Source organism: Lissotriton vulgaris, chromosome 6 (assembly GCF_964263255.1).
Source record: "Lissotriton vulgaris chromosome 6, aLisVul1.2, whole genome shotgun sequence".
NCBI lineage: Eukaryota > Metazoa > Chordata > Amphibia > Caudata > Salamandridae > Lissotriton > Lissotriton vulgaris.
Window position 1 is genome coordinate 1,303,435,506 of NC_141694.1, and position 27,427 is coordinate 1,303,462,932.

Below are 27,427 nucleotides of genomic sequence, written 5' to 3' on the forward strand. Positions count from 1 at the left end.
GTGCTCAAAGTGATTTTGCCCTTGCAGGCCGTCTTTCTCCTCCAGCAATGCTAAACAATTGAGGGGGCCAATGCGAGTGTTAAAATTTCCCAGAATTAGCAAGCTTCTGATCCTTCACCATAGTTTGCCAAAAAGCCCTCTAGTGCTATTAAATGCTCAGTCTCGTCGGTTCTAGTAAAAGAGTTATACAAATTTACCACTAAAAGGGTTGGCAAATTCTTCCCTGACAATTACACGGCCAGAACATGGGGCGAACATGAGTTGATCAGCTTGGCAGTATAAGATACTTTAAGGCTAAACATTAAAAGAAGCCCCCCACTTGCTCTGCCCATATTTGAAGAAATAGTAAGTTTACAGAATAACATAAATAAGTCCAGATAGACATGGTCAGTTTGCTCCCATGATGTGGTGCATGGCAAGGAAGTGTTTCCAGGAGGTGTCACTATTTTTTTACCTTAGGCCAGATATGTTCCAAGAAAGAACCTTCATCATAGCATCATCAATGGTGGTCATAGTGGACCAGGAGTTAACGGAGTTCACTTGCACTAATTGGGTTGGAGGGTAAGGTGGAATGGGACTAGAGGGGCTAACGTCAGTGGTATTGGAAAATCTAACGTCAGAAACAGGCGCTTCCACATGCGCAGAATTAAGGAAACTGTCTGCGGGTACAAGTGCTACTGCAGGAGGAGGTAGTCAATCTTGTGTGTACAAGTCAGATAGTGTGTGAAATCTATTAGAGGTGTGAGTTGGAATGATCACGTTGGTCCAGGGCCCGTGGCTTGGCTTATAAAAATAAACAAGAGGTAATGAGCATATGTTGGAGCTCTTAAGCATTTCAAAACCACGGGGTCTTAACAGGTATCTTACCAAAGCTGGCCTGCGGAAATTAATCACAATGCAATTCCCTTTGATGTTCTTTATGGATGCACCAACCCACCCAACTCTGTGTACCATGATACTGTCCTTCAAATTAGATACCTGATACCTTTTTTTCTTTGATAACCAATCTACACATGTGTTGGGTAATTGAGCCCAATACTCGAGCTGGTGCTTTTTTAAGGTTGGCACCCCTGCCAAGACCAGCACATAGTGAAATGCAGCGGTGGGCAAACAAAGAACATCTTGATTTCCTGCTGGGGGATTACCATTGATGATGGGTAGAATGTTACTACTACAGTTGCCAATCAATGGATTATGAATTGCACCAGTATGCTGACTCGGGCCAGTTGCATTCTCCTGTCTAAAGTGGGTTGTGTGGTGGTAGAGTAATTATCGGTCTGTACAATGCCTTGCCTGCCCGAGCTTAATTGGGGCAGGGCACAGTTTGATCTAGAGTCTCATGTGGGCTGCTTACAGAGGTGATGGCCCTAACAGTAGGGGGTTGAAGTCCAGGTGGAACGTGAGTCAATGTACTCGTTACACTAGCTGTTACACGCTTATTGCCCCCACCTCCTTCCTTGGTAGTAGTAGACAATTGTACATTCCCTTCTGGGTGACCAGCCCCCGATAATTAAACCCAAGTTATCTATACAGGCCTTAATTGGGGTACGTTTTTCCTCCAAAAGCTCATTTACTTGTTTGTACACTAATGTGACCACAGCGTCCCTACAGCTCTCCATACAGGGTGGTGCCTCGGTCCAAAGCTTCTAGGTTATCATTGCCATTAATTAAGGATGGTTGTATCAAAGCAGAAGGGCAAGTTTGTGAGAGGGTGATGAGAGAGGGCTGCTTCCTTTTAGTAATAAGGGGTTCCCAGCCTTTCTCTTGTGTTTGGCCCCAGGGTTTCCTACACATGTGGCAGTGTTAATGACCTGATGCAATACAGTTGGGTCAGTTATGACCAGCCCACTAGTGCTCTCACTTGCAGTAGGGGATTTGTCAGATTTGCGTCCGCAGAGCTGGAACAAAGATGAATCCGGAGTGCTATCTGCTTGGGGTCCTTTAAAATTTAACATAGCCGCCCGTCCCTCAATTTCCAGGGACAGGCGCCACTCTGTAAGTTCGATTTTGCTCGAGACAATACTAACCGCCCTCTCTAGAATACTGTCAATACTGACAGTTAATGGTTGTGCTGGTGGATCATGGTATGTTTTCCCATATTTGCTGAACCAGATGGGATAATGTAAAGACCAAAACAAGAATACTCTCAATAAAGTTATTGTTAAACGATAGGGCACTCACCCGTCCTAACACTAAATCCGGATACTACTTCGAAGAGGGGTGGCCCAGCCCAGCCTCGACTGGACTCGGATGGGCGCAGATGGGCCCGCCCTTCGCCCGGGCACGGCCCTAGCATGCCCGCGTGTGTCCCCCGCTGCGGGAGCCCTGCTGGAATTTAAAGCGCCTCCAGGCGCATGATGCAGGCATTGGCGGCAATGTCAGCTGTGAAAGAACCTGGGACCTGCAGTCCTGTCCCACTCCTGCTTTCCCCTCCAAACAGCGGTGAAACTGCGGTGAAACTGGCAAAGAGGGCTTCCCTACTTTCCCCCCATTTAAAAATGTAAAAACTCATATACAAGGGAGAGAGAGTGTTTTTTACTGGAAGTGCATAGCAGCAGCCGCCATGGACAACTGGAAGGAAAAGTCTCCCTTCCCCCATGTCAACGGTACAGACGCTAATCTTGGATGATATCGACAGCAAGTAGACTGGAAGGCCACAATCTTTAATGTTTTTGTGTGCCAGAGATAAGGACCCGTTCTAGTAGCCACGATGACGCCAATACTAGGTAGTGCCTTCATTAAGGAGATCCCAGATGGAGGAAAAAGCCAGAGCGGAAAAAAACCCAGGTCATATCAAGACTCTGGTGACAGGGAGACCACAGCAATACATCACAGAACAGGAAGTAAGGAAAACCAGGAAGATGACTGAAAGTGCAGAATACCAAGAACTCCTAAAGGACTGAAACTCCAGAACAGGAATTGGGAGCAAGGAAAAACACCTAATGCCAGGAAGCATTGCAACAAAAGGGCGTAAGGAATGGCCCCCTTTAATACTTTGAAAACAGGAAATTGCATCAAAAAACATATGCCACCATATTGGATTAGGAAGACTGTTAAGTGAAGAAAGCAAGGCGGTCATTTTAGTTTGAGTAGGATACGTTCCTGTAGATGGAATTCTGAGACCCAGAGTTCGTCAGGAACAAAGAGATTCCTGTGGCCTGCACCTGGCAAGGCACACTCAAAAGTGTGTGTGACATCAACCGGCAGGCCGGACACCTACAGGTAGATGGGAAGTATGGCGGCCCACTGGTTCTCCCCTGCTCTGACCTGCTCTAGCGTCTCTGCATGTTCCGTCTGCCCGAAGTAGCCTTGAGAAGTTGAGTTGGGTAGGACACCAGCAGTATGACAACTGATGCCCTAAAGGACTAAGGACTCTGTACATAGTTGACCCCGAGACCAGTGGGTTTCTCTAAGGGCCAATGATGCTGGCCGTCTTCTATCCCCTGAGGACCAGTTTGTGGAAGACCTGGACATCTGGGCCCCAGAAGGAGGAGAAAAGTGCCAGAGACAAAGACCAAGAGGAAAGCTGACACAGGGAGTCAGTGGAACCAGCTCCCTGAAAACTACACCGCTGTTGAGGCCTGAATACCTGCTGGAACAGTTTCCGGTATCTACAGCTTCCCTCCAGGAGTAAAAAGAGCCTAAAATCATGCAAAAAGATTCAACAAGGCCTGAAATATTGATGGCCGAAAGATTTGACCCCCTACAGAGAACCGCAGTGTGTGGAGCTCTGCTGCTGCCTATTCTAAACACCCCAGGGAGCACCAGTACACAAGCTCTATGCAACTTGTTAAACGTGTTTAAACCCTAGAAGGGGAATTCATGGAGTCCCCTCCCCAGAGCTCCTGAGGGGCGACAACCCAACCCCCATGCTGGTTTATGTACAAGGGGGCCTGGAACCCCATCTGTGGCCCCTACCGTGAAAGAAAATGGGGGAGCACTGTGCCTCCCCCCACCCCCACAGAGAAGAGAAGCCAGGACCCCATCTTTGGCCCTTGAGCCACCCGAGGGAGAGCTCTGTTGCACCCTCTCTAAGAAACTAGAAAGGGGCCAGGAGCTCCATCTTTGAGCCCAAGACAAGATCCAGCAAAAGAGGGAGTGCTGCCGCCTCTCCCCAATGGTGCTTGGCACACCGCGCTCTCCGTGCCCATGTCTGATAGCAGTATTTGAAATTGTTGTAGTAAATTCTTTTTATTGAAACAACCTCAGTGGCAATGACAACTAAGTGTTGTGAGAAAACTGAGCCTGAGCAATTTACTGCAAACGAATAGACCTTAATGCCTGTTTCTGCGCCATATTCAAAATATCGCCAACATAAAGCTGTATACACAATGTGGGCCTGGGTTTAGTCTTTCTGACTGTTTTAATGTTTGCATGCAACACTGCAGGAGACTTATTGGTAGGTTGTAGGAGATATATTTGCATTAAACTAGAAAAGAACAATTTTCACAAAAAGGGGGCACTTTTTGCAAGAGGATAAGCCTCTGAACATCAGGAACCCACCCATGAAACATTTCAATTTGGTCCAAACTATCAACACATTATTTAAATAATGGGTTTTATACATATTTATATAAATGTTATCGATTTTTTTCATTTCTAGGTCTAAAAAAGGCAACTAATTACCCACTTTTCAGCACTTAATTTTCTGATCTCAGAAAGATGAAAGTATTTCAGTAGGTCTTGATTGTTAGATCAACACATTTGTCACCCTAAAGCATTAAACTCTCTGGGCCACCCTGCCTTCATCTTAAATGCAACCCACTTAATTGCTTTTGAGGAGAAAGGCTGTCTCCTGGCCCATACTGAAAACCGTGCAGCACCTAAGCACCAGGCACATAGCTGCCATCAGTGCAGCATATGTAGTGGCATGGGGACTGGATTTCTGAGGGGCCCCTTGATCCCTTATCATTGCTGTATTTTAATACCAGCACAGCAGTAAAAGGGTCAATTTTCCTTGTTTGCACCGGGGCCCATTGCATCCTTGCTGTGCTACTGCAAGGCACATGTGCATTATAGAGATCTTGAGTTCAGAAACTGCAGTGAGACAGGCTCATCAGAATCAAAACGCTTGTACAGCTCTTCTTCAACTACATCTCTTTCTGCCAGACTTGTTATATTCTTTGCCTTTGGCTGAGTGTATTCTTTTGTTAGACATGGCCATTGGTGGCTCTTCCTCAAGTGTGGCAGCTACGTTTGCAGAGAGTTTTTTTGTTCTTTTTGCATTTGGCACCTCCAGTTGGACGGTTATGTCCAGCCTTGTGTTCCATACGCACTGTGCCACTAGATTCAAGCCTGGCTAATAAGGGGTGATACCCCAAAACCTGTCCGAGGATGCTAGTTTCCGGTCCAGGGAGGACCTGCCTTGGTAGTTAGGGTTTGACTGATCCCATGGGGAGCAGAGTCTCAACTGATTTTGCATGTGGCTTGGTTTAAACTGTAATGGAATGGTGGGCAAAAACACTATGGATATAGGCCCAGATCCCTGTTCTGGGGGTTGAATGTTTAACATTGTTCAGCATTCCGTCCATCAATTTTTCTTTTTTGCATTTGTCACTCCAAGTGGAGCGGGTATGCCCAGGCTTGGGTCCGGTACTCACCATGCCATTGTTCAGTTCAGTTCATACTTTATTAATGTTTAGACACTGTCTTCAAAATGTACATTTTAAAACCAGATAAGATCTTGTTTTTAAAAGAGGAAGAGGAAAAGAAAAGGAAAGACCCCCCCCCCCCCCACCTCCCCTACTTGTAAACCTGGTATTTCCGAAACAGTGAGCTCAACTCTTAAAACTCATCCAAGGACATTCTATGCACATGTACTGGGAACCAGCTGAACATCCTGAAGATTCAATAGACAACTGTGAAATTGTATACATTGTTGTTGAAAAAGTTTAGAAATATGGGAGGGAAATAAAGCTTGGGAGAACAAATTAATTAGCTGGAACTGAAAACAATGAACTTTAGAAAATGATTAGAAACTTAGCATGGTGTGATGATCATCCCCTCAGCTCGTCCAATCAGAAATAGGAGTTACATAAAGTTGAAGCAATGGGGGGGGTATATGCCATTAAGAAAGTATAATTGGGGTAGTTATTTTGATTAGTTTGGAAGCAGTTGCAGCTAGAACGCTAAGAGACCGAGATGCTGTCCGAATGCTGATCGAATACCTGAAGAAGCAGACTTAGAATTTTAAAGCCAAATAATTAGAAGAAGATTGTGGAAGAGTCGAGGAGATAATAGAATTACGAGAAGATCGCAGAAGGATCAAGGAGGAAGTTAGTATCAGAGAGGGGTGAGACGCAGGCATTGCATCCAGAAGAGGGCATCTATCCTGTCTTGAAAACTATCCTGAAGTCCTTGTCACCTGAACTTTCTAAGGGATCCATTAACTCTAGGCCAGAGGGGTCTGATTTTCACACTATCCTAGGTAAATATAACTCTGTGTATTGTGTAAATGTGCTTTCTCTCTCTGTCCTCTTTTTCCTGAGGTATTTGTTATTGTGAAATCTCATCAATAGAATATAAAATTGATATGATGGTCTTACTTCCTCGGATGTGATGGAGTTATCACTGTAATTTTTTTGCTCATATGTTTAATTAGATAAACATTTACATTTTTCCTGAGTCTGTGGTTATTTAGTAAGATAATATGGTGAATTAACTTAGGTCATATCACCAATTACTCTTCAACGAAAATAGATCCATTAATAAAGGAGAAGGCTTCGGATCAGTAATAGACAAAAACATTGATAACAAATGACTCTATAATTTAAGCCTTAATTTAACCCCCAGCGGTGTTGACTAGCCCATATGAGTGATTGTGTATATGGGCATGGATAAATATATGGTGATAGTTTTGCGCAGGGTGGTAACCCGCTGGATCATGACTAAGAGTTAAATATAGTATTCTTTTTTAATTAGTTGAAAAAAAACAGCCATTTGTGTCAACGTTTTCACCAGTAACTTCTTCTAATTATGACAGCTCTTTGAGAGCAATATACCGTTAAATTCGCTGGACCATACTGGTTGTGGGGATATATAGGACTTGTAGGTTCACCAAGAACCCGACGAACCCAGGGCCAAAAACCGAGCAGCGACTTGAAATGGTTTTTTATTATGTACCGGGTATATACCAATTACTCTGGGAAAATATATACATGGAAAAATTGGTATGAAAGACTCCTATGCATTTCTGAAATGGGAACAAAATATAGAAATTAGGAACAGTATATATTTGCACATTTTCGAAATTGGGAATAATCATACTAGCATGAGAATTATCGGTCATTTTTCAAAATGATTTATTTTTTACACATTGTCTTTCATTTAGTAAGCAGAAATAGGTAATAACATTTGCTCTACAAATATAAATTACCCTAAGTCGGCTGATAAAAATGGTACCTCACTTGTGTGGGTAGGCCTAGTGCCCTCGACAGGAAACGGCTCAAAACGCAATGTAAACACACATTTTCACAATGAATAATTACCCTTTTTTTTTGCAAAGTGCCTAACTGTAGTTTTTGAACCTTAGCTCTGCTGGCACCTCGGGGAAACTTGCAAACCTATACATTTCTGAAAAATAGACATCAAGGGGAGTCCAAGATGGGGTGACTTGACTGGCTCTCATCAGGTTGTGTTACCTGGAATCCCTTGAAAACCTAAAAAATTGTCCAGAAAACACACATTTTCCTCACATTTCTGTGGTGAAAAGTTCTGGAATCTGCGTGGATCCACAAATTTCCACCCACCCCGCATTTCTACAAGTCTTCTGAGAAAAATGGTACCTCACTTGTGTGGGTAGTCTTATTGCCCGTGACAGGAAACGGCATAAAATGTAACATGGACACACCACAATTTCACAGTGAAAAATGACACTTTTTTTTACAAAGTGCCTAGCTGTAGTTTTTTAACCCTAGCTCTGCCGGCACCTAGGGAAACATATCAAACCTATACATTCTTGAAAACTAGACACCCAGGGAAATCCAGGGTGGGGTGGCTTGACTGACTCTCACCAGGTTCTGTTACCCAGAATCCCTTTCAAACCTAAAAAATGTTAAAAAAAAAACACGTTTTCCTAATTTTTCAGTGGTGGAAAGTTCTGCAATCTGCATGGGTCCACCAATTTCCACCCACCCCGAGTTCCCCAAAGTCTTCCAAGAATAATGGTACCTCACTTGTGTGGGTAGGCCTAGTGCCGTGACAGAAAATGGCACAAAACGCAACGTGGACACACCACAATTTCACGTAGAAAAATGACCCTTTTTTTGCAAAGTGCCTAGCTGTAGTTTTTTAACCTTAGCTCTGCCGGCACCTAAGGAAACCTAGCAAACCTATACATTTTTTAGAACTAGACACCTAGGAAAATCCAGGATGGGGTGACTTGATTGGCTGTCACCAGGTTCTATTACCCAGAATCCCATGCAAACCTAAAACATTGACCTAAAAAACACATTTTCCTCACATTTATGTGGCGGAAAGTTCTGTAATCTGTGTGGAGCCATAAATTTCTACATGCCCCACGTTCCCCAAAGTCGTCTGAGAAAAATGGTACCTCACTTATGTGGGTAGGCCTAGTGCCCGCGACAGGAAATGTTGCAAAACTCAAAATGGACACACCACAATTTCACAGAGAAAAATGACCTTTTTTTTGCAAAGTGCCTAGCTGTAATTTTTTAACCCTATAAAGTGCCTAGCTGGAGTTTTTTAACCCTAGCTCTGCCTGCACCTAAGGAAACCTAGCAAACCTATACTTTTTTTTAAAACTAGACACCTAGGGAAATCCAGGATGGGGTGACTTGATTGGCTGTCACCAGGTTCTGTTACCCAGAATCCCTTGCAAACCTAAAAAATGACCAAAAAACCACATTTTCCTCACATTTATGTAGTGGAAAGTTCTGTAATCTGTGTGGATCCACAAATTTCTACATGCCCCACGTTCCCCGAAGTCTTCCAAGAAAAATGCTACTTCACTTGTGTGGGTAGAATTAGTGTCCGCGACAGGAAACGGCGCAAAACTCAACATGGACACACCACGTTTTCACTGTGAAAAATGACCCTTTTTTTGCCAAGTGCCTAGCTGTAGTTTTTAAACCCTAGTTCTGCCGGCAAGTAGTGAAACCTAGCAAACCTATACATTTTGGAAACTAGACACCCAGGGGAATCCAGGATAGGGTGACTTCACTGGCTCTCACCAGGTTCTATTATCCAGAATCCCCTGCAAACCTAAAAAATTGACAAAAAAAACAAATTTTCCTCACATTTCTGTGGTGCCAAGTTCTGAAATATGCGTGGATCAACAAAATTCGACCCATTCTGCATTACCCAAAGTCTTCCAAGAAAAATGGTACCTCACTTGCGTGGATGGGTCAATACCCATGACTGGCAAGGGCCCAAAACCAATTGAGGCCACGTCAAAAATACCTATCACAAACCAACCTGGATTTGCAAGAGGGATCCAATGCGTTTTTGGCCCGGGCCTCGGCAGCCATCTGGGGAAACCTACCAAACCCACACAGTTCTGGAAACTAGACACCCGGGGGAGTCCAGAGAGGTATGGCTTGCATGGGTCCCCCAACATTCTCCTTCCCAGAGTCCCCTGCAAAACTCAAAGTTTGCTGAAAAAATCACTTTTTTCTCAAATTTCTGCGTGGGAAAGTTGTGGAATCTCCATGGATCCACACATATCCTCCCACTCAGCGTTCTCCCACGTCCCTAGATGAAAATGGTACCTCACTTGCGTGGGTGGGTCATGGACCCACAACAGGCCAGGGCCCAAACCCTATTGAGGCGAAATCAAAAGTAACCATCACAAACCAACCTGGTTTTGCAAGCGGGTCCCATGAGTTTTTGGCCCGGGGCTCGTCGGCCATCTAGGGAAACCTACCACACCCACACATTTCTGGAAACTAGATACCCAGGGAAGTCCAATGAGGTATGGCTTGCATGGGTCCCCCAACATTCTCCTACCCAGAATACCCTGCAAACCACAAAATGTGCTGAAAAAAACACTTTTTTTCAAATTTCTGTGTGGGAAAGTTCTGGAATCTGCATGGTTCTACAAATTTCCTCCCACCTAGCATTCCTTCAGGTCTCGTGATAAAATGGTACCTCACTTGTGTGGATAGGCATAGTGGCTGCAACAGGGAATTACTCTAATTGTACTGTGGAGACTTCAAAATTACCTATAACAAAAGTAACTGGTTTTGGGGGGCACCTGGGGTTTTGGCCCCGGGCTCGGTGGCCATCTTGGGAAAGTACCAAACCCAAACATTTCTGAAAACTAGACTCCTGGGGGAGTCCAATGAGGTAAGGCTTATGTGGCTCTCCAACGTTTTCCTACCCAGAATGCCATGCAAACCTCAAATGTAGCTGTAAAAACCATATTTTACACATATTGTTGTGTGGAATCACCTTGCTGGCACAAATGTCCTACCTCACAGTGTTCCCCTGAGTCTCCCGAGTACAATTATACCTCACTTGTGTGGGTGGGGCAAGGCCCTGTGACTGGCAAGAGCCCAAAACATAGGGAATAAGGGTATAGCACAGAGAATTCTAAGCTCTACATTTTTTTTAAATACGTTTTCAGCCAATTCTGAATGGGACACCCACGCAAGTGAGGTCCACACACACCGCCAGCCAAGCGCCAGTCCACGCACACCGCCAGCCAAGCACCAGTCCACACACACCGCCAGCCAAGTGACAGTCCACGCATACCGCCAGCCAAGCACCAGTCCACACACACCGCCAGCCAAGTGCAAGTCCATGAACATCGCCAGCTAAGCGCCAGTCCACACACACCGCCAGCCAGGTGCCAGTCCACACACACTGCCAGCCAAGTGCCAATCCACACACACCGCCAGCCAAGCACCAGTCCACGCACACCACCAGCCAAGTGCCAGCCAACACACATTTAGGATTTTTTATATACACAAAGAAAACACAAACAAATCGCAAATTAATACAAATCTACTAACACAAACTCTGAAATGAAATTTATCGCACAAATGCCAACCTTGAAACTCAACCAAAAATATAAAACAATAGAGACCAGGTAGTTCACTTTACCACTCTTGGATGCTCCCAAAAATTATTTTGCGTGTGGTACATTCTAAAACAAGCCCGTACACACAGCCCATGGTTAGAAGGACACTCGGGGCAGTACATACGAGTCTCCTTCGTGTACCTCTTTACCAACACACTCAACATCTCCTACTGGGAAGGTCTTTTGATGGTGTGGGTGTGAGGAACCAAATATTTACAATACTCCTTCTCAGGGGTCTTACCAATAAGTAGTCCATTCAAGAGTGGCAAAGAAATCAACACAGAATCTGAAATATGAAAAGACATCTTTATTATCATTAATTGTGAGGCTCCGTCGCCCAGCCACGCTTAAAGCAACTGGATGAGAGAGTCTGCCTGCATGGCCTTCGCACAGGCCTTTTATACAGAATATTTCGCTTTAAGCACACATTCCTGCTTTGAAGTGCATTATGTTGGAAATTCCCAGGACGTGCATACAAAGCACCACTTTCAGGATAAGTCCAGGCTAAGAAAAGAATTGCACACATGCTTGGTTTCCTGTTCCATCAGGCCGGACAAACCCACCATAAAACCTTCAACCCAGATCGATGAACATGTTGTAAAGGAAAGGCAGCAACAGATGGGACGGAGATAGAAGCGGTGGGAATGGTGCCATAAAAAGTCGGACATGTCCTGCTCTTTGAACTTTATTGCACCAGCTGCTGAACAAGGAACTGGCTTGGGAGGTTAGCCTCGAGCAACAGGGTCAGCTGTCGTCAGGTCATGCAGAAGTCAGCACAAACCCATGCTAAGGTTATGTCCTTTAAATGCTTGCTCTGCCATGGGGAAAGCCTACTGTAAGGGCAACGAAATAACATGGCTGCTATTTACAAGATGAAACCCAAGTGCTCAATACAAAACCTTCAAATGCACAGTGAATCCATTGGTGTTACATGATGAAAATACTCATGAATAACGCATTCGCCATTTGCGGTTCACTGATACCAAATTCATAACAGAATCATGACATTTAAAACACAGGTTCAGAACGCCAAGAACCACAGAGCATCCTTTTGCCCTTACATAGGCAGTAACCTATACTCATGCTAATTCTGAGACCATGGCTATATTCATCACTAGCTGGTGTTGATGTAAATACTGTACAAAAGGAATTATCAGTAAACTCTGACCTAACCAGTTCATGTTCAGGAAAAATATGAAGCTCATGTGAAGAAACAGAAAGAGTATGTTGGGAAGTTGGTGCAGACGTCAATTGTATAGAAGGAAACAAACCAAAATATAGTAGCCAATAAAATACATTAAAGTATTAAAATAGATAGAGCTATACCGCACTTAGAGAACAATATTTTATAATGTCTGTTTTTCATCTCTTGCTTTTTATCGTCATTCCTCAATACAATCTCCATTTTCTAATGTCGCTCACGCAATCTTGGTAGAGTACATCAGCTGTGATTATTAGCAGGTCATAGGGACACTGCAAGTCCTGCAGGCCTACTGCCACTACTCAGGTCACAAACTGAACCGTTTGTACTCCTACGTGACCCTGCAACTGGCAAATGGTAACCAATCAAAAATTTAACAAAACCCATAATACAATTCAGCAAGGGAAAAAGAACAACAAAAGGTCAAATGCGTAATACTTGCACAGTCCTAAGCAGACAGCAAATCATAGAATTTTCTAATAACGTTTTATATTGCTTCCTACGCATTTCAGTAATTCATTATATGTTTAAGTGAAACAATGGTGTTCCTGATCAATGCTCTCAGATGAAAAAGGGATATTCTTCCACAGAGAGTGGACGTTATTCTGCTTTTACTAAACAGAAATACTTTAAAACAATGCCAGCAAAGCAGCAAAAATTGTTTTCCAAACTTCAAGTCTATATAAGCTCACAAAAAATACCCAAAGTCCATCAGATCCGCTTCCAGTTTTTTCTTCGCGTTGGGCCTCTTCAAGTCAGGCCTTTCATGAGGAGACAATACTGTTTAGTTGGAGTGCCGCTCGGGGAAAACACTCACAGCTCACTCGAAAGTCTCAGTGTTTCAAAACAATGCACCAGTGTCTCTTCTTGGTGGCAGACACTACAAATGATGTGCTGTTTATTGATCAAGGGCACAAAGCATCTTGTGCAGATCCAAGCACTATTTAGCAAAATCAACAGCGCTTTCAGACTCCAACACTCATCATTTAGTGTCAGAGGACGCTCAAGCCGCTCTCTCCTGGGCACCAGAATGTAGTGCCTTTTTCTAAACGTGGATCCTTGGGTGCACTGCCTTTCCACTGGTGCAAAGCAAAAGAGGTGTGAATGTGGCCAAAACTCGGGCCAAGGGCTCAAGGGAATGTACACTGACAGAGGTTTACCAGCACATAACAGGTACAGAGCCCAAACAACAAATAAACGAATCAGCTCCTCCTTTCTTCTGCAACGCCTTTCGCAAATCAACTGCCTTGCTTTGGAGGTACCACTGATGTCGTGCTGATGATCGTTGTCCAGCTTCGCGACTTCCTTGTTTGCAAGAAGTGTAGAGCCAGGATATCTGTCCATCTTAGAGCGGTCACTGATGGGGTGTGAGCTTAGTGTTGATCACAGGTCTGCAGGGAATCACTCTTCCTTTAACTCTGGAAGATCTTAGCAGGACCCTAGTGATGCAGGATATGTAACACAATTGTTAGTTTCCTTCAAATCAAGCACAAAAGCAATTCATGTGTTTTAACAAAAGGACTGGCAAGCAGGTGACCTGCAATCTGCAAGGGAGTGACAATGTGCCATGAGCATAAAATACAAGAGCAAAGGCAAAAGGGCAAAACAGTATCTTTAGAATCTTCAGGTATGTTCTTTTCATTATTCTCTGTCATCTATAGCTACACAGGAATTCTATCAAAATGAATTTCCTCACATAGTGGCATTGTCTAATGGGGTAAATACATGTGTTCCCTCAATGACTAAGCCTAGGTGTTCCTAAATTCCTTATCTAAAACATCTCGAATAGAAAGATAACATCATTCACATTATCAAAGACATGAAGAAAAATCCCTTTAAAAATGTGCATTAAGTGCACTATGCAACACAAAGGCTAATGATCAAATGTGAAGACAAAGAACAAACACTAGAAAGTCCTGGTATTTGCATGTTTAGAACACATCTAATCCCACCAAAAATTAAAGCAGCAGGAACACAAGAAAGCTGAAAAATTAAAAATAGACATTGGAACCAGTCTATCACTACCTTGACAGTCAGTCTGAAATTTTTTTTACCTGACATGGGGGAAAGAAAACATTTTACATAACATGGGGGGTCCCTAATACATAACTACGGTCTAGAAGTGTACACATAAACAATACACCCATAATGATAAATGGGCTGACTGGTGAAAGGAATATGGGAAAAGGGGAAATGGAATTAGGACACAACTAAAATGCCTAATAACTAAGCATAATGCGACATTGGTCAGGGGCATTGGTCAGGGGCGGAACAACAAAAGAAAAATCTATAGGAAGAACAAGAGTGTGCTTGGGTGCCTCAGGCATGTAACACAGCACCAAGAGAACGGGGAATACACAAAAGACCAAAGTTACACAAATTCTAATTCTATGTTCCTGTTCTCTCTTCAGGGAGAGGAAAAAAAAAAACCTGGCTTCCTTTCAAGGGGACAAAAGCCATATGCTATTTGAGAAACAAAACATGATTAAATAACGCAATATAAAAATTAGGTCACCGTGAGTCACAGATCTATAATTCTATCCTTAGGTCCAATCAAGGATACATAACAATTTAGGGCTGCCTATTCCTTTAAGGGAATGTGCAGTACGTAACATCAGGTGATACACTTTGAACCTGTTATATTTGTTTAGTTATTTATTTTCAATACAGCCAAATGTATAGCCAAAGGTAGGCATGCACTGGTAAAAGTGCTGCCATTATTCCTCACAGTATGCAAACCATATCTGTGAAATTTATCATTATACCAAATTCATCCAATAATTGTGTAGCGGTACATATCGTCATATGGACCTCTTCAGAACACAGGAGAACTTGTGATGGTAACAACATGAACAAAACATACAAAAATGCAGCACCATGGCATGTGTATTTTATGCACTTTAAACCTGCAGCCAAAAACCCAATATTTGGGCCTGTCTAAATTGTCAGGTCCAAACTCCATACAAACTCTACACCCTCAGTTTGACATTGAGCACAACGCAGTTGTCGGTCCATTGTCAAATATAATATGTCATGACAGCTGTAAATACCTCAAACAGAAACATGTACATTTTTTTTCTGTTAAAGAAATGACGCAAAAACACATCTTTTGTCAACTAGCCAAACTCACGTGTCTTCTCTTCCTTAGAATAATCCATGAATAATCTGTTGGCAAAAACAAATACACAACACAAAAAAACATTGCAACATACACAAAAAATAACTGTTTATTACTTAACTGTTAATGAGCAAATCTGTATTGAACATAGGCCTGTAACCTATAACCTTCAAAATTGTGTGAAAAAGGCTGCATGTTATTTTTATCTAAAACTGGATGCATCATTTCGTTTTCTGTAAAATAAAACACAGCTAGCAAACATTGTAGCAGTCCTGCCAAGCATTTAACACGATGTTTAAAGAAACCCCTTTTCATCTCCCCATTTAAATCAAGGTCCTTCATGTTACCACGTGAAACCAGAAACCTCACTTTTAGCAGCCCGTGCAGAGAGGTCATTCTGCATTCCTCGGAAACAAAGGCCTAATTAAAAGGCTGTAAATGGCAACACATGAGGGGCCTTCTCCATAATTTATGGGGAAACACTTAAAAGAGAACATCTCAGCAAGCGCGCTGAGCCAGCTGTTGCAGATTCTCCCAGCCCCCAGCTTCTGCCACAGTGGAGCTGACAAAGCCAGTAGGCTGGATCTAATCAACAATAATCCAAGCTATTTTAAAAAAAAAAAATTCTCTTTTTAGGCGCTAAAATGATCACTATTCCCATATTATTAGACTACATTCACTGTCAATTTGTCTCAAAAGCTAAAGACACACAGACCAGTTTTCTTTAGAGTAATTTACTTGTTGCAATCCTATGGCACACACTTCATCAGCGTTAAATAAGCAAACTGTCCGTAGGCCTAGCTTGAAAGTAGAACCTCCAATCCTGATATTAAAACAAGCCTGTATACTGGCACATTAACCCACTGAATCACAAGAAAGCACAACCTTATATCAAAACCTAAATGCATGCATTTGCTTAAGACTGAGACACTTTAAGGAAAGCAAAAATGCAGTTTAAACAGTGAATTTACTCAAAATCGACTTTCTGATTTTGGGCATTACAAGATGAATATTTTACAATTTTCTTGCAGAATATGGATTACTAGAAAGTCTATTACATAATCCAAGAGTCAGGTATCTGAAAATAATAATTTATATGTTATAAAAATGAGCTTGCTTGCGCCTATGGCAAGCAAATTTATACACATGGATTCTTGTCATTTGAGTGATGCAACATAACGCAAATCACATTTTAATGCTAAGAGGTCATAGCATGAGTGTTACGCTTTATGAATATTAAAAAACGATTTTGGTAGCACTAATTTTTATGAATTATTTTTCCATAATTAATAATTTTTGTCTTCTAATAAAACCCAATTATTTCTGTTTGTGATTGTTTTACATATAAGAGCCCGCTACATTCCTTGTCTATTATTTAGATGCATCTACTCACAAACCTGAGCGCATATGCCTAATTTAAAAAGCGTCAAATTCTGCGTCACTTTTGGGGCCTCTGTCATGTAAAAGGGCCGTCATGCAAAATTCCACCCGTGTTGAACTACAAAAAATTGCTGGCTGAAGAAACATTCCTATGCAAATATACTGCAGCTAAAAACGTTTTGCCTGTGAACATTTAATACAGTGCATTTAAGTGAAAACGCTGTAAATGCATTTATTTCTGCAAAAACATGTAATTTCGTTTTTGGCTGGGGCCTTATTTAAATCCATTAAATGTGAACCACACATATTGAGCACATTTCAGACATAAACAGAAAGTGTTGAAAACATTTAGGACACACAATACAGCGCTCTCCAACCATTTCTTGTAAATCGCGTCGTCGCAATGTACAACAAAACTCACAAACAAAATAGACATGTAAACACACATTTTAACCACGCATTCAAACACACATTTAAACCCACAAATCAACACTCAGAACGAAAACAGGACAGTCCGGACTATACGTAGCTGTAAGTCATATTTACAAGAAACACTGCTCAACAGTGTAAAAACCAAAAATACACTCAATTCACTAGCTGCAGCTGGCAGAACACCAAAAATCGTTCTGCATATCCATTCATAAAATTATACAGAGTAAAGCATCCTTGTTATGTATTGTGTCATATTTTAGTTCCCTGCAGATACAAAAATCACCAAGGAAGAAATATGTTTGTAAATCTAACCTATTTAGATAAACCGATTAATTCAAACGTATACAAAGTTGGCCAATACAAAGTTTCAAATTCGCTAAGATCAGGCATCTTATAGCTCACTAATCCAGCATCAAACTTCAAGGGTTACAGGATTTACCAAGTCCCTGCAAAGAACAAATACCCTCGGTTTTTGGCGTCTGCAGGCGTCAAATAACACAACAAAGAATCAAGTACTAAGAACCACAAATGCAATGGAACCATGCAACAACAAAAACGCTAGCAAAGTGTCACCGACAAAAACACTAGCAAAGCGTCAACAACAAAAACACTCGCAAAGGTGCATACGACAAAAGCACCAGCAAAGTGTCAACTACTAAGGACTCTGGGAGCGACCCACTTAAATACTTATCACAGCTGTACCAAAGAAATAGATGTCCAAATTCTAACTGCCAATTTCTAACTGCACTAACAGTCTCTTTAAAAAAACCTGCGCCAAAAAGGGTTGCTCAGTCAGGAGTGACATCCATTGGAGAGTTTTAAGTCAGAAAAATCAAAAAATATGCCAGGCCGCAAAGACAGAGAATCCCCCCAGAACCTCCGTGCACAGAGTACCTCTTTTAGTAGATTCCTGTCTTGCCTTCCCCAGCATAATTCTGTTCTCTGAAAAATTTCTCCTCCAGGTAGTCACTTCATGATGAGCCCCCGAGTTGGGCGCCAACTGAGGAACCAAATATTTACAATACTCCTTCTCAGGGGTCTTACCAATAAGTAGTCCATTCAAGAGTGGCAAAGAAATCAACACAGAATCTGAAATATGAAAAGACATCTTTATTATCATTAATTGTGAGGCTCCGTCGCCCAGCCACGCTTAAAGCAACTGGATGAGAGAGTCTGCCTGCATGGCCTTCGCACAGGCCTTTTATACAGAATATTTCGCTTTAAGCACACATTCCTGCTTTGAAGTGCATTATGTTGGAAATTCCCAGGACGTGCATACAAAGCACCACTTTCAGGATAAGTCCAGGCTAAGAAAAGAATTGCACACATGCTTGGTTTCCTGTTCCATCAGGCCGGACAAACCCACCATAAAACCTTCAACCCAGATCGATGAACATGTTGTAAAGGAAAGGCAGCAACAGATGGGACGGAGATAGAAGCGGTGGGAATGGTGCCATAAAAAGTCGGACATGTCCTGCTCTTTGAACTTTATTGCACCAGCTGCTGAACAAGGAACTGGCTTGGGAGGTTAGCCTCGAGCAACAGGGTCAGCTGTCGTCAGGTCATGCAGAAGTCAGCACAAACCCATGCTAAGGTTATGTCCTTTAAATGCTTGCTCTGCCATGGGGAAAGCCTACTGTAAGGGCAACGAAATAACATGGCTGCTATTTACAAGATGAAACCCAAGTGCTCAATACAAAACCTTCAAATGCACAGTGAATCCATTGGTGTTACATGATGAAAATACTCATGAATAACGCATTCGCCATTTGCGGTTCACTGATACCAAATTCATAACAGAATCATGACATTTAAAACACAGGTTCAGAACGCCAAGAACCACAGGTGGAATGTGATCAGGTAAGTGGTGATCTTTCAATCTAGCCACATCCTCTACCACTCCAACTCTAGGAACACTTGGCTGTTCTACTAAAACAAGGCTGCCCATTACAGACTCCTGAAATGTAGCAAAAGTCATCTTTGACTCAGGACAAGAATCCCTGAATACAAAAAAAACATTAAAGGTTTCCAAGTGGAAAAGATGGATAGCCAACTTCCTAAACCAAATGTAAGCCTTACGAAAAGCAGCGTAAGGTTCCAACCTCTGATCTACTCTGTCAACACCACCCATGTGCCTATTATAGTCTAAAATGCAACTTCAGCAACCTGACCCCAAACAGTCACAGGTGAAGTGCTCTCATCATGGATGGTAGTCAGCATGTAGACATCTCTCCTGTCTGAAAACTTCACAGCTAGAAGTTCCTCGCAACGCAACGCACTGCACTGTCCACGCACAAGCTTTTGACAAACTAGTTCTTTTGGGAAACCTTTACGGTTAGAGCAGATTGTGCCAAAAGCAACAGTGTCCACTTTGGCCAATTCCCCGAATAGCCGCACACAGGTGTAGAAGTTATCTACATATAAATGGTGACCTTTGTTAAAAAGTCCACTACCAAGTTTCGACACAATTTTCTCAGTCACTCCAAAAGTGGACCGACAACCAGGGGGGTTAAGCCTGGATTCCTTACAGGTGAACACCCTGAAATTAGAGACATATCCAGGCCTACTTTCACACTGTATATACAGCTTATTTCCAACGTGTTCTCCTCGTACTAGGAATGTATTGCCTAAAAACCAAGCGGCCCTTGAACAAGACCAAAGACTCATCCACTGTTATTTCTTTCCCTGGAGCATAGATCTGAGAAAATCGATCTACAAAGTGATAAAAGACAGGCCAAATCTTAAAAAGACGCTCAAACTCAGGGTGATCTCGTTGCAACGCTGTACCATTATGGACAAAATGCAGCATCAGAAGCAGAAGCAAATACCTATCACAACTCATGACTGCGGGAAATATAGGCGTTGCCATCAAGGGACTAGTAGACCAATATGAAGACATTGATGTCTTACTTAGCAAGCCCATCAAAAAAGTTAAACCCAAGAACTTCTTCATCTCTTCCAGTTTTGTGCCAGTCCACCGGGTAGCTCTAGAGTGGGGCTTAAGGCTGGCACTGTTGTCCCTCAAAAACTGTTCGGCATACAAATTAATCTGCTCTACAATCTCTGCCCAAAGTACATCCTCCATAAACAACTCAAAAAAATGCATTGGCAAGAAAAAGAATTGGTATTCACTCTACACCCTGGAACACCAGTAAAGTCTGGAAATGCCGGCTGCACCATGCCTGCGGCAACCCAGAGGCCATCAGTGGAGTGGAGTGGAGTGGTGTGGTTCACTGGTTAGAGGCGGCAGACCCGGGAGCAGAGGACGGCCTGGGACCAGGGTTCAATTACCGACGCGGCAGGGTCGTGAACCAGGGTCAGCAGACTCGATAATTCTCGCCTCGGTACCTACTCTAACCAGGGATCACACTCGGCAACTCTGGGCATTAGCTTGCCTCATCTCCACAACGGCCCCCCACAAACGCCGGGGATGCCTGGTTTCACCTTGGAGATACCCAGGAGGGAACATCTCACAGGGAAAGCCTGGACAGGTTCCTCGGCGGTCTATAGCGCCAGGACGCCTCCGGGTAGCAGTGCGCTTTACAAGACACACACATTTAAATTTACATTTACATCACTTCCAACTAATAGCAAACTGCCGAAAGAGTTGAAAGACCTAAGAAGGGACTTGCGTAGAACTCAAAAGAAGTTGCAGTTGAATGACAAAGATGGGTGCCAATCAGAGACATTTCTATTACAAAGAAAAATATATAAAAAGAAGGTTTGGGAATTCAAAAAAAGGATAAACAAGAGTTTATGGTCTAAATTGCTTTTTAGCACAAAGCACCCAAATTCAAACACATTTTGGAAAATAATAAATCAATTAACAAGACATCGAAATATACTTACATCGAATGTCCAGGAAACAGAATGGGCTATTTTCTTCTCGTCAAAATTTAAAGAAAATGTATTAAAAATTCCGGGGAAACAACTCATTTTGAAAAACCTTAACAAAACAATAATTGAGGAAGAATGCTGCAGTCAGTTTTCAACAACAGACCCAAGCAAAACTTCGATCCCTGTAGCAACTATGGTACTTATTCTACAGATGAGATAATAAAGATTATCAAAAAGGGCAAAAGCAACGGGGCACCAGGTCCAAATGGTATTCCGCAAGCTATTTACAAACACGCACCTGAATACTGGAGCATACACCTCGAGAAACTCTTTGCAGACGTGCAGATTCACAACCAAGTTCTGGACAGTTGGCAAGGCTCCAAAATTATGCCCATATATAAAGGTGGAGAAAATACTAATCCACTCAATTACCAATTAATAGCACTGCAGGATGTTGAAGTCAAATACTTTGCATCGCTACTTTTGAAAGAACTGGTAAACTGGTCGGGAGAAAGAGAATTGATTCCCTTTTAACCAAACGGGGTTCAGAGAAGGGATCGGAACAACCTCGAACATTTTATCTATCACAATGGTTGCTGAAAGATGCCAGCGTACAAAACAGGACCTGCACTTGTGTTTTATAGATCTGCAAGCTGCCTTTGACAGCGTGGATCGGAACCTGTTGTGGGCAAAGCTGAGATCATGGGCGATACCTGAGAGCATATTAAGGGGCCTGTTATTATTTTACTCTGACACATGGATGCAAGTAAAACTCGGGGATGGATCCTGTTTATCGAGAAAAGTGTATACTACAATTGGATTAAAACAGGGTTGCGTCCTGGCTCCACATTTATTCAACTTATTTATTTCAGATCTTTCTGGTAAACTAAATAACTGCAATGCTCACTCTCCGAAATTAGGCAACTTACAACTTACACGCCTGGCATATGCAGATGATATTGTGCTTCTGAGTTTAACAAAAGTTGGACTGTCTAGGCTGCTAACAGAACTCTCAGATTTCCTGTCTATAAACAAGCTGGCCCTTAATTCATCAAAAACCAAAACAATGCTCATTTCCAACTGACGACCTGCACATCACAATATCCGGTTTGAAGGAAAACATTTGGAAAGGGTATCCTATTAAAAATATCTGGGATATTATATTGACGATAAGCTTGCCTCAAAAGAGCAGAACAATTACTAGACACAAAGAGCAGGGGCCTTAATATTTGCACTTAGTACATTGTCCAAAAAATTGGAAGGTCCATCGCTAAAACCGCTTTTAACTGTGATTGCTAGCAAAGCGAATCCCACCTTAGCTTATGCAAGTGTTGTAATGCATGGTAAGGATTCCGAATTTCTTAACCACTTAATAACAAAAGTTTATAAAAAGGTCTTCCAACTCCCCAGTTCAGCCTCACCAGCGCAAATGCGGTTAGAATTTGGTCTAATGAACGAATCATTGGGAAGACGTTACACATGCATCAAGGTGTGGTTTCGAATTAGGAAACATGGCAATGATAATAATCTCAATAAATTTCTATGGCAGGAACTGGAAATGCAAAAAAAATCAGAGGCAAATCAATTCCTGTCCCATGCACTCGAGCTAACATGCAAACAGGCATTAAATAAAGCCGCCAAATTTTATTCGCTGATCACAGATAAAGACATTTTTTCACATCGTTCCCATTCATGGACTGTGATCAATAGTTACAAAACTCTTACTCCGGCGGCATATTTGGATACAACTTATTAAAAAAAAGATTGATGGCCTTGCGCTTCAGCAAATTTCCAACTCTTGCCGACGAGCCTACCTGGAAGCAGATTGAATCTTCTGATTGTTGTCTCTGCGGTAACACAAATGAAGATTTAATTCACATAATATGCCATTGTAAGAAGCTAAACAGGGAGAGAGCGTTTTTCTTGAAGAACATTTTCCTGGTTAAGAGAATATGCACATGCAGGTCAGCAGTCATTGGTAGTTTGGATTCATCTGCTCCCCAAATGAACTGTAACATAATTAAGTTTTTATTGCCTTTTGAAAAGTCCTTGAAAGCAGGCCCTTCAATGATAATTTAACATCATTTAGACTTATTAGGACAGAGGACTAAGCCTGAAGGAAGTCTTTTATTTTAAGGTTTTTGGAAAGATATTATCTGGAACTTATTTTTATTGAAATTAATGCTTATTTGATTTCTCTTTTTATGTTATCTTATTTTAATATTGGCTGAATATTGTAAAGGAAATTTGTTATGGTTTTAATTAACTAAACAATAAAGACCAAATTCTATTAAAAAATTTCAATTCAGAGGCCATCACTTCCAACTGGAAGCCTTGCAGCCCCAGGCTGCAGCCCGATGCCTCTTGCTGCACTATGGGCACATCACTGTCCTCCTCTAAACCATGCACTTCATCCGCACTAAGAGTAGCTTCATCTACACTGAGAGTGGCTTCATCATCCGATGATTCCATGTGGAGAGAAAACTCAATGCCTGAATCTTCCCCTCCCTCCTCTGCCTCCGATGCAGAGTCAGTTTCTGAACCATGGTCAGAGGAAAACTCAAAAAGAATACCAACAACCTGCTGAGCAGTAATCCTGCAGCTAGCCATTGTCCTTACTAGGAAAGGAGACTGCACACACAAGTCAACAACAACTAACAGTGCAAAATAAGCAAGTAAAGAAAATGTGTACCTTTATAACAAAGAGCTATATACTCAAAAACTATACGATTCACTTGCAAGAGACAGCTACACTCACCAGCACTTACTCTGCAGGACCAACAAAAACCCACAAGAAAGAAAAAAACAAAACCAATTACCCACAAGACAACAAAATACACATAGAGCACAAATGCAAAAAAGTTTTTGACACTCAAATAACAGAAGCCAAAGATACTGCTATTATTACACCATTTGCAAAAACACATTCATGCAGAGAAATGAAACTCATTTACAGTGTACAAAAAAAAGTTTCTTACCAAACACATGCAACTACACAAACAGTAGAACCACCAGTAACAAAACCGCAACCTGGAACAGTCTAAAGAGCAGAAGCCTTGACCCAGAACAAAAAAGGAGAAATAAAGCATTACAATTGCAATTCATAAAACAAACCAATTAACATTATAACACACTATGTCACTACCCAAATAGTGAATCTGCCAGATGGACCTTCATATAGGGCTGAGAAAAATGGAGGGTAATCTTGCTCAAGGGATTGGGTGAGATTGTCGGCCAGGCCGATCTGGCCTCCAGGTAGGGCAGAAAACAGCAGACAGAAATGTGCCTCCCTTGCAAAATAAATAAATCCCTGGTGCCTAGTAGGGTTTTCTGCCACCCCCCTCCCGCCTCGGGCAGAAAGGCAAAAAAAGGAGCAAATCTGTCCCCAAGAGGGGCAGAAAAAACATCAAGCAAATTTTACCCCCTTGGAAGCAACCTCCATTACACACCAAACAAAGTCCCTGGTGCCTAGCGGGACAGAAAGGCCAAACAAACGGGTATATCTGCCCCCAGGAGGGCAGAACAAACATATAAAAAATATGCTCCTAGGAAATGACCCTTGCCCAAGGGGTTGCTTCCATTTTCATTTTGAAATTAGGCCCTGGTGTCTAGTAGGGTTCTCTGCCCCCCATGGGGGCAGAAAGGCCAAAAAATGGGCCAGGCAGAATACACATATAAAAAACAAAATGCCCCCCCCCCTTCCCGGAAGCGACCCTTGGCCAAGGGGTTGCTTCCATTTAAATTTAAAAGAACTTCCTGTCTAGTGGGGTATTCTGCCCCCCCGGGGGCAGAAAGGGCACGCAAATGGACCGTATTGCGCCCAGGGGGTGCAGAATACACATAAAAAAAATGCCCCCTGGAAGCGACCCTTGCCAAAGGGGTCGGTTCCATTTTATTTTTTTTAAATATCCTTGGCTCTACTGGGCTTTTCTGCCACCCCTGGGGCCAAAAAAGCAAAAAAACACAGGCGATCTGTCCCGGGGGGGGGGGGGGGCAGAATAGTCTTAAAATTAATGTGCCCCCTAAGGAAGTGACCCTTGCCCAAGGGGTCGCTTTCTTTAAATAAATAAAGAACTCCCTGGTGTCTAGTGGGGTATTCTGGGCAAAAAGTTCAAATAAACCAGCTGATCTGCCCCCAGGGGGGGCCGAATACCCATTTAAAAAAAATATGGACCTTGGAAGCGACCCTTGCCCAAGGGGTCGCTTCCATTTTATTTTTTATATATGCCTGGCTATAGTGCGCTTTTTTGCCCCCCAGGGGCCAGAAACGTCCAAAAATGCGGGCAATCTGTTCCCGGGGGGGGGACAGAAAAGTCTCAAAATAATATTGCCCCCTAAGGAAGCGACCCTTGCCTAAGAGGTCATTTTCTTTACACAAAGAAAATCCCTGATGTCTAGTGGGGGCATTCCTACTGCACAATCGCGAGGCTGTGAGCGACGCTGTGCGAGATCGACCAGCAGGAATGCCCTGCATTGAGAGAGATCAGGGGAGAGAAAACACTCTTTCCTCTCCTCGGATGCCTCAATGTGACCGGATCTGCCCCTCCCAGCCCCACCGGAGCCCAAAACTCACCTCCTCCTTGCCAGTAAACAAATGGCTTCCAGGCATCCAGCGCTTCCTGATGATGTCGGCACTCGCTGTGCGCGCTGACGTCATACGATGGCCGACGGCTTCCGCTGCCATCCCCCTTTGTGGCACGATATTGGACTGCCCATAGAGGGAGCGCCAGCGCTTTCCCCATGGTTGGGTGCCATGATGGGGCGGTTTCGTCATGAGCACACGCCAACCGCGGCTCATAACGGAAGTGCTCCGCCATGAGCACTGAAGGGGTTAATATATGGTTGCACAAGTGTGTGCATGAATCTTCATATATAGGTGACAATCTTTGAATTTTCTTTAAAACTGTATTGCAAAAACGATTTTAAGATGGCTATGCATGAAGCAATGACTATATATGGAATTGTTTCTGTATAAGCTTATATATTTTGTAGAGGATCCCCTTCAACTCTTAAAAGCACCACACTTTGGAACACATCTGTATGCCATGATTCTGTTTGTGTAAAATAGTAATATATGTTTGCACTAGTAGCTGGTTATTTAATAACGCTTCTGCTATATGATGACGATTACATTATTAGAAAAAGCCTTGTATTAACAGCCCATTACATTATGATATTCACCCTGCAGTAAATTTATAGAGAACTTTCAAAATGGAAAATAATTTATATAGGTGAGTAACTTTTTTCTAAGACAACAACGTTAGTGCTTAAGAGCGAGATTTATAGAGTAGTTGTATTTTGTTTCTTTTGTTTTCAGTTTGGAGGTAATTGCTTCCTTTGTTTTTTTTTCACCTTGTGTGATCTAGATGGCTTTCCAACCCGAGACTCGTTCTGGAGGCTGTTCACACTACCAAAGATTGCATTTATGTGCCTTATTTTGACCTCAATGACCTCATGCATTGGTTTTCTGGATCCCACTTTGTCAATTTTTGTCACAGAAAAGGTAAGCCACAATGTACCTGCAACCCCTTTTGCCCTTGTCTCTTCTGTACTCCAGAGACCATCTTGCTGTTGCTCGGGTTCATCCACCAGCCCAGCGGCTAGGCCTCCCCAGAAGTCATAAGAATGACATCTGTCCACTGTGAACCCCTACCTCTTGTAGTAGAGGAGGATGACCACCGACAATGAGTGTGTCTGTGCTGAATATCTGCTTCCTGACTTTTAAGGATTTAGGATAATTTGGGATTGATCTTTTACCCTGCTTTGTTTTTATTTGGCTATGTTACACTTTCGCCTTTTATGTATAATTGCAATCTACTCACATTGCAATGCTACACTAAGTAAGCTTGTTCAGGGACTCCATTTCCTAGCAGCTGCTCATCACCATCTCTGAGCATTCTTCTTCTCTCTGCATCTGAGACCAGTTACATAAAGGTTGTACAGAGGTGTGCTACCTGTTCAGGCTTGTTAATGCACAGTAACCATCAGCCCCAGATGCTGCCTAAGCTGTTTATCATCCAGGGATTTGAGGTAGCCAAAGTGGCACTGTCTGGTACTAGGTATGGGGATGAACTGCCATATTACACTGCACAGTTTGTGAGATTGCATGATGTACTTAGGTCAACATTTAAGGATGCAGCAAAGATTTTCAAAAGCCCTTTGAAGGAAAGGTTAATGACTGGTAATCTTCATTACCCTGAATGTTAGCCTTCATTGTCTCAGTTTTAACCAAAATGAGGAGTCCCATCTCCCTTACAGGTCGGGTTATAGAGTATGTACCCCAAAAGACCAAAAGTCTCATTACTATGTCTTTTGATATGCTCTAAGAAGACCTCCCCCAGCCTCCCCTTTTCCTGTTTGCTACAAGTGTACAATTATTCACCATAAGGATCAAAACTCAGAGGGGTGGTGGAGTGAG

General features: G+C 42.6%; 1 protein-coding gene across 2 annotated transcripts in view; it reads left to right on the forward strand.

Moving 5' to 3' along the window:
- Positions 1–27,427, forward strand: part of SLC18B1 (solute carrier family 18 member B1) — a 569,858-nt gene that overhangs the window by 209,274 nt on the left and 333,157 nt on the right. For both annotated transcript variants that reach the window (XM_086925400.1, XM_086925401.1), the window contains exon 7: positions 26,376–26,512. In XM_086925400.1, the coding sequence (XP_086781526.1) occupies positions 26,376–26,512 (137 nt within the window). The remainder of the gene's footprint in view (positions 1–26,375; positions 26,513–27,427) is intronic.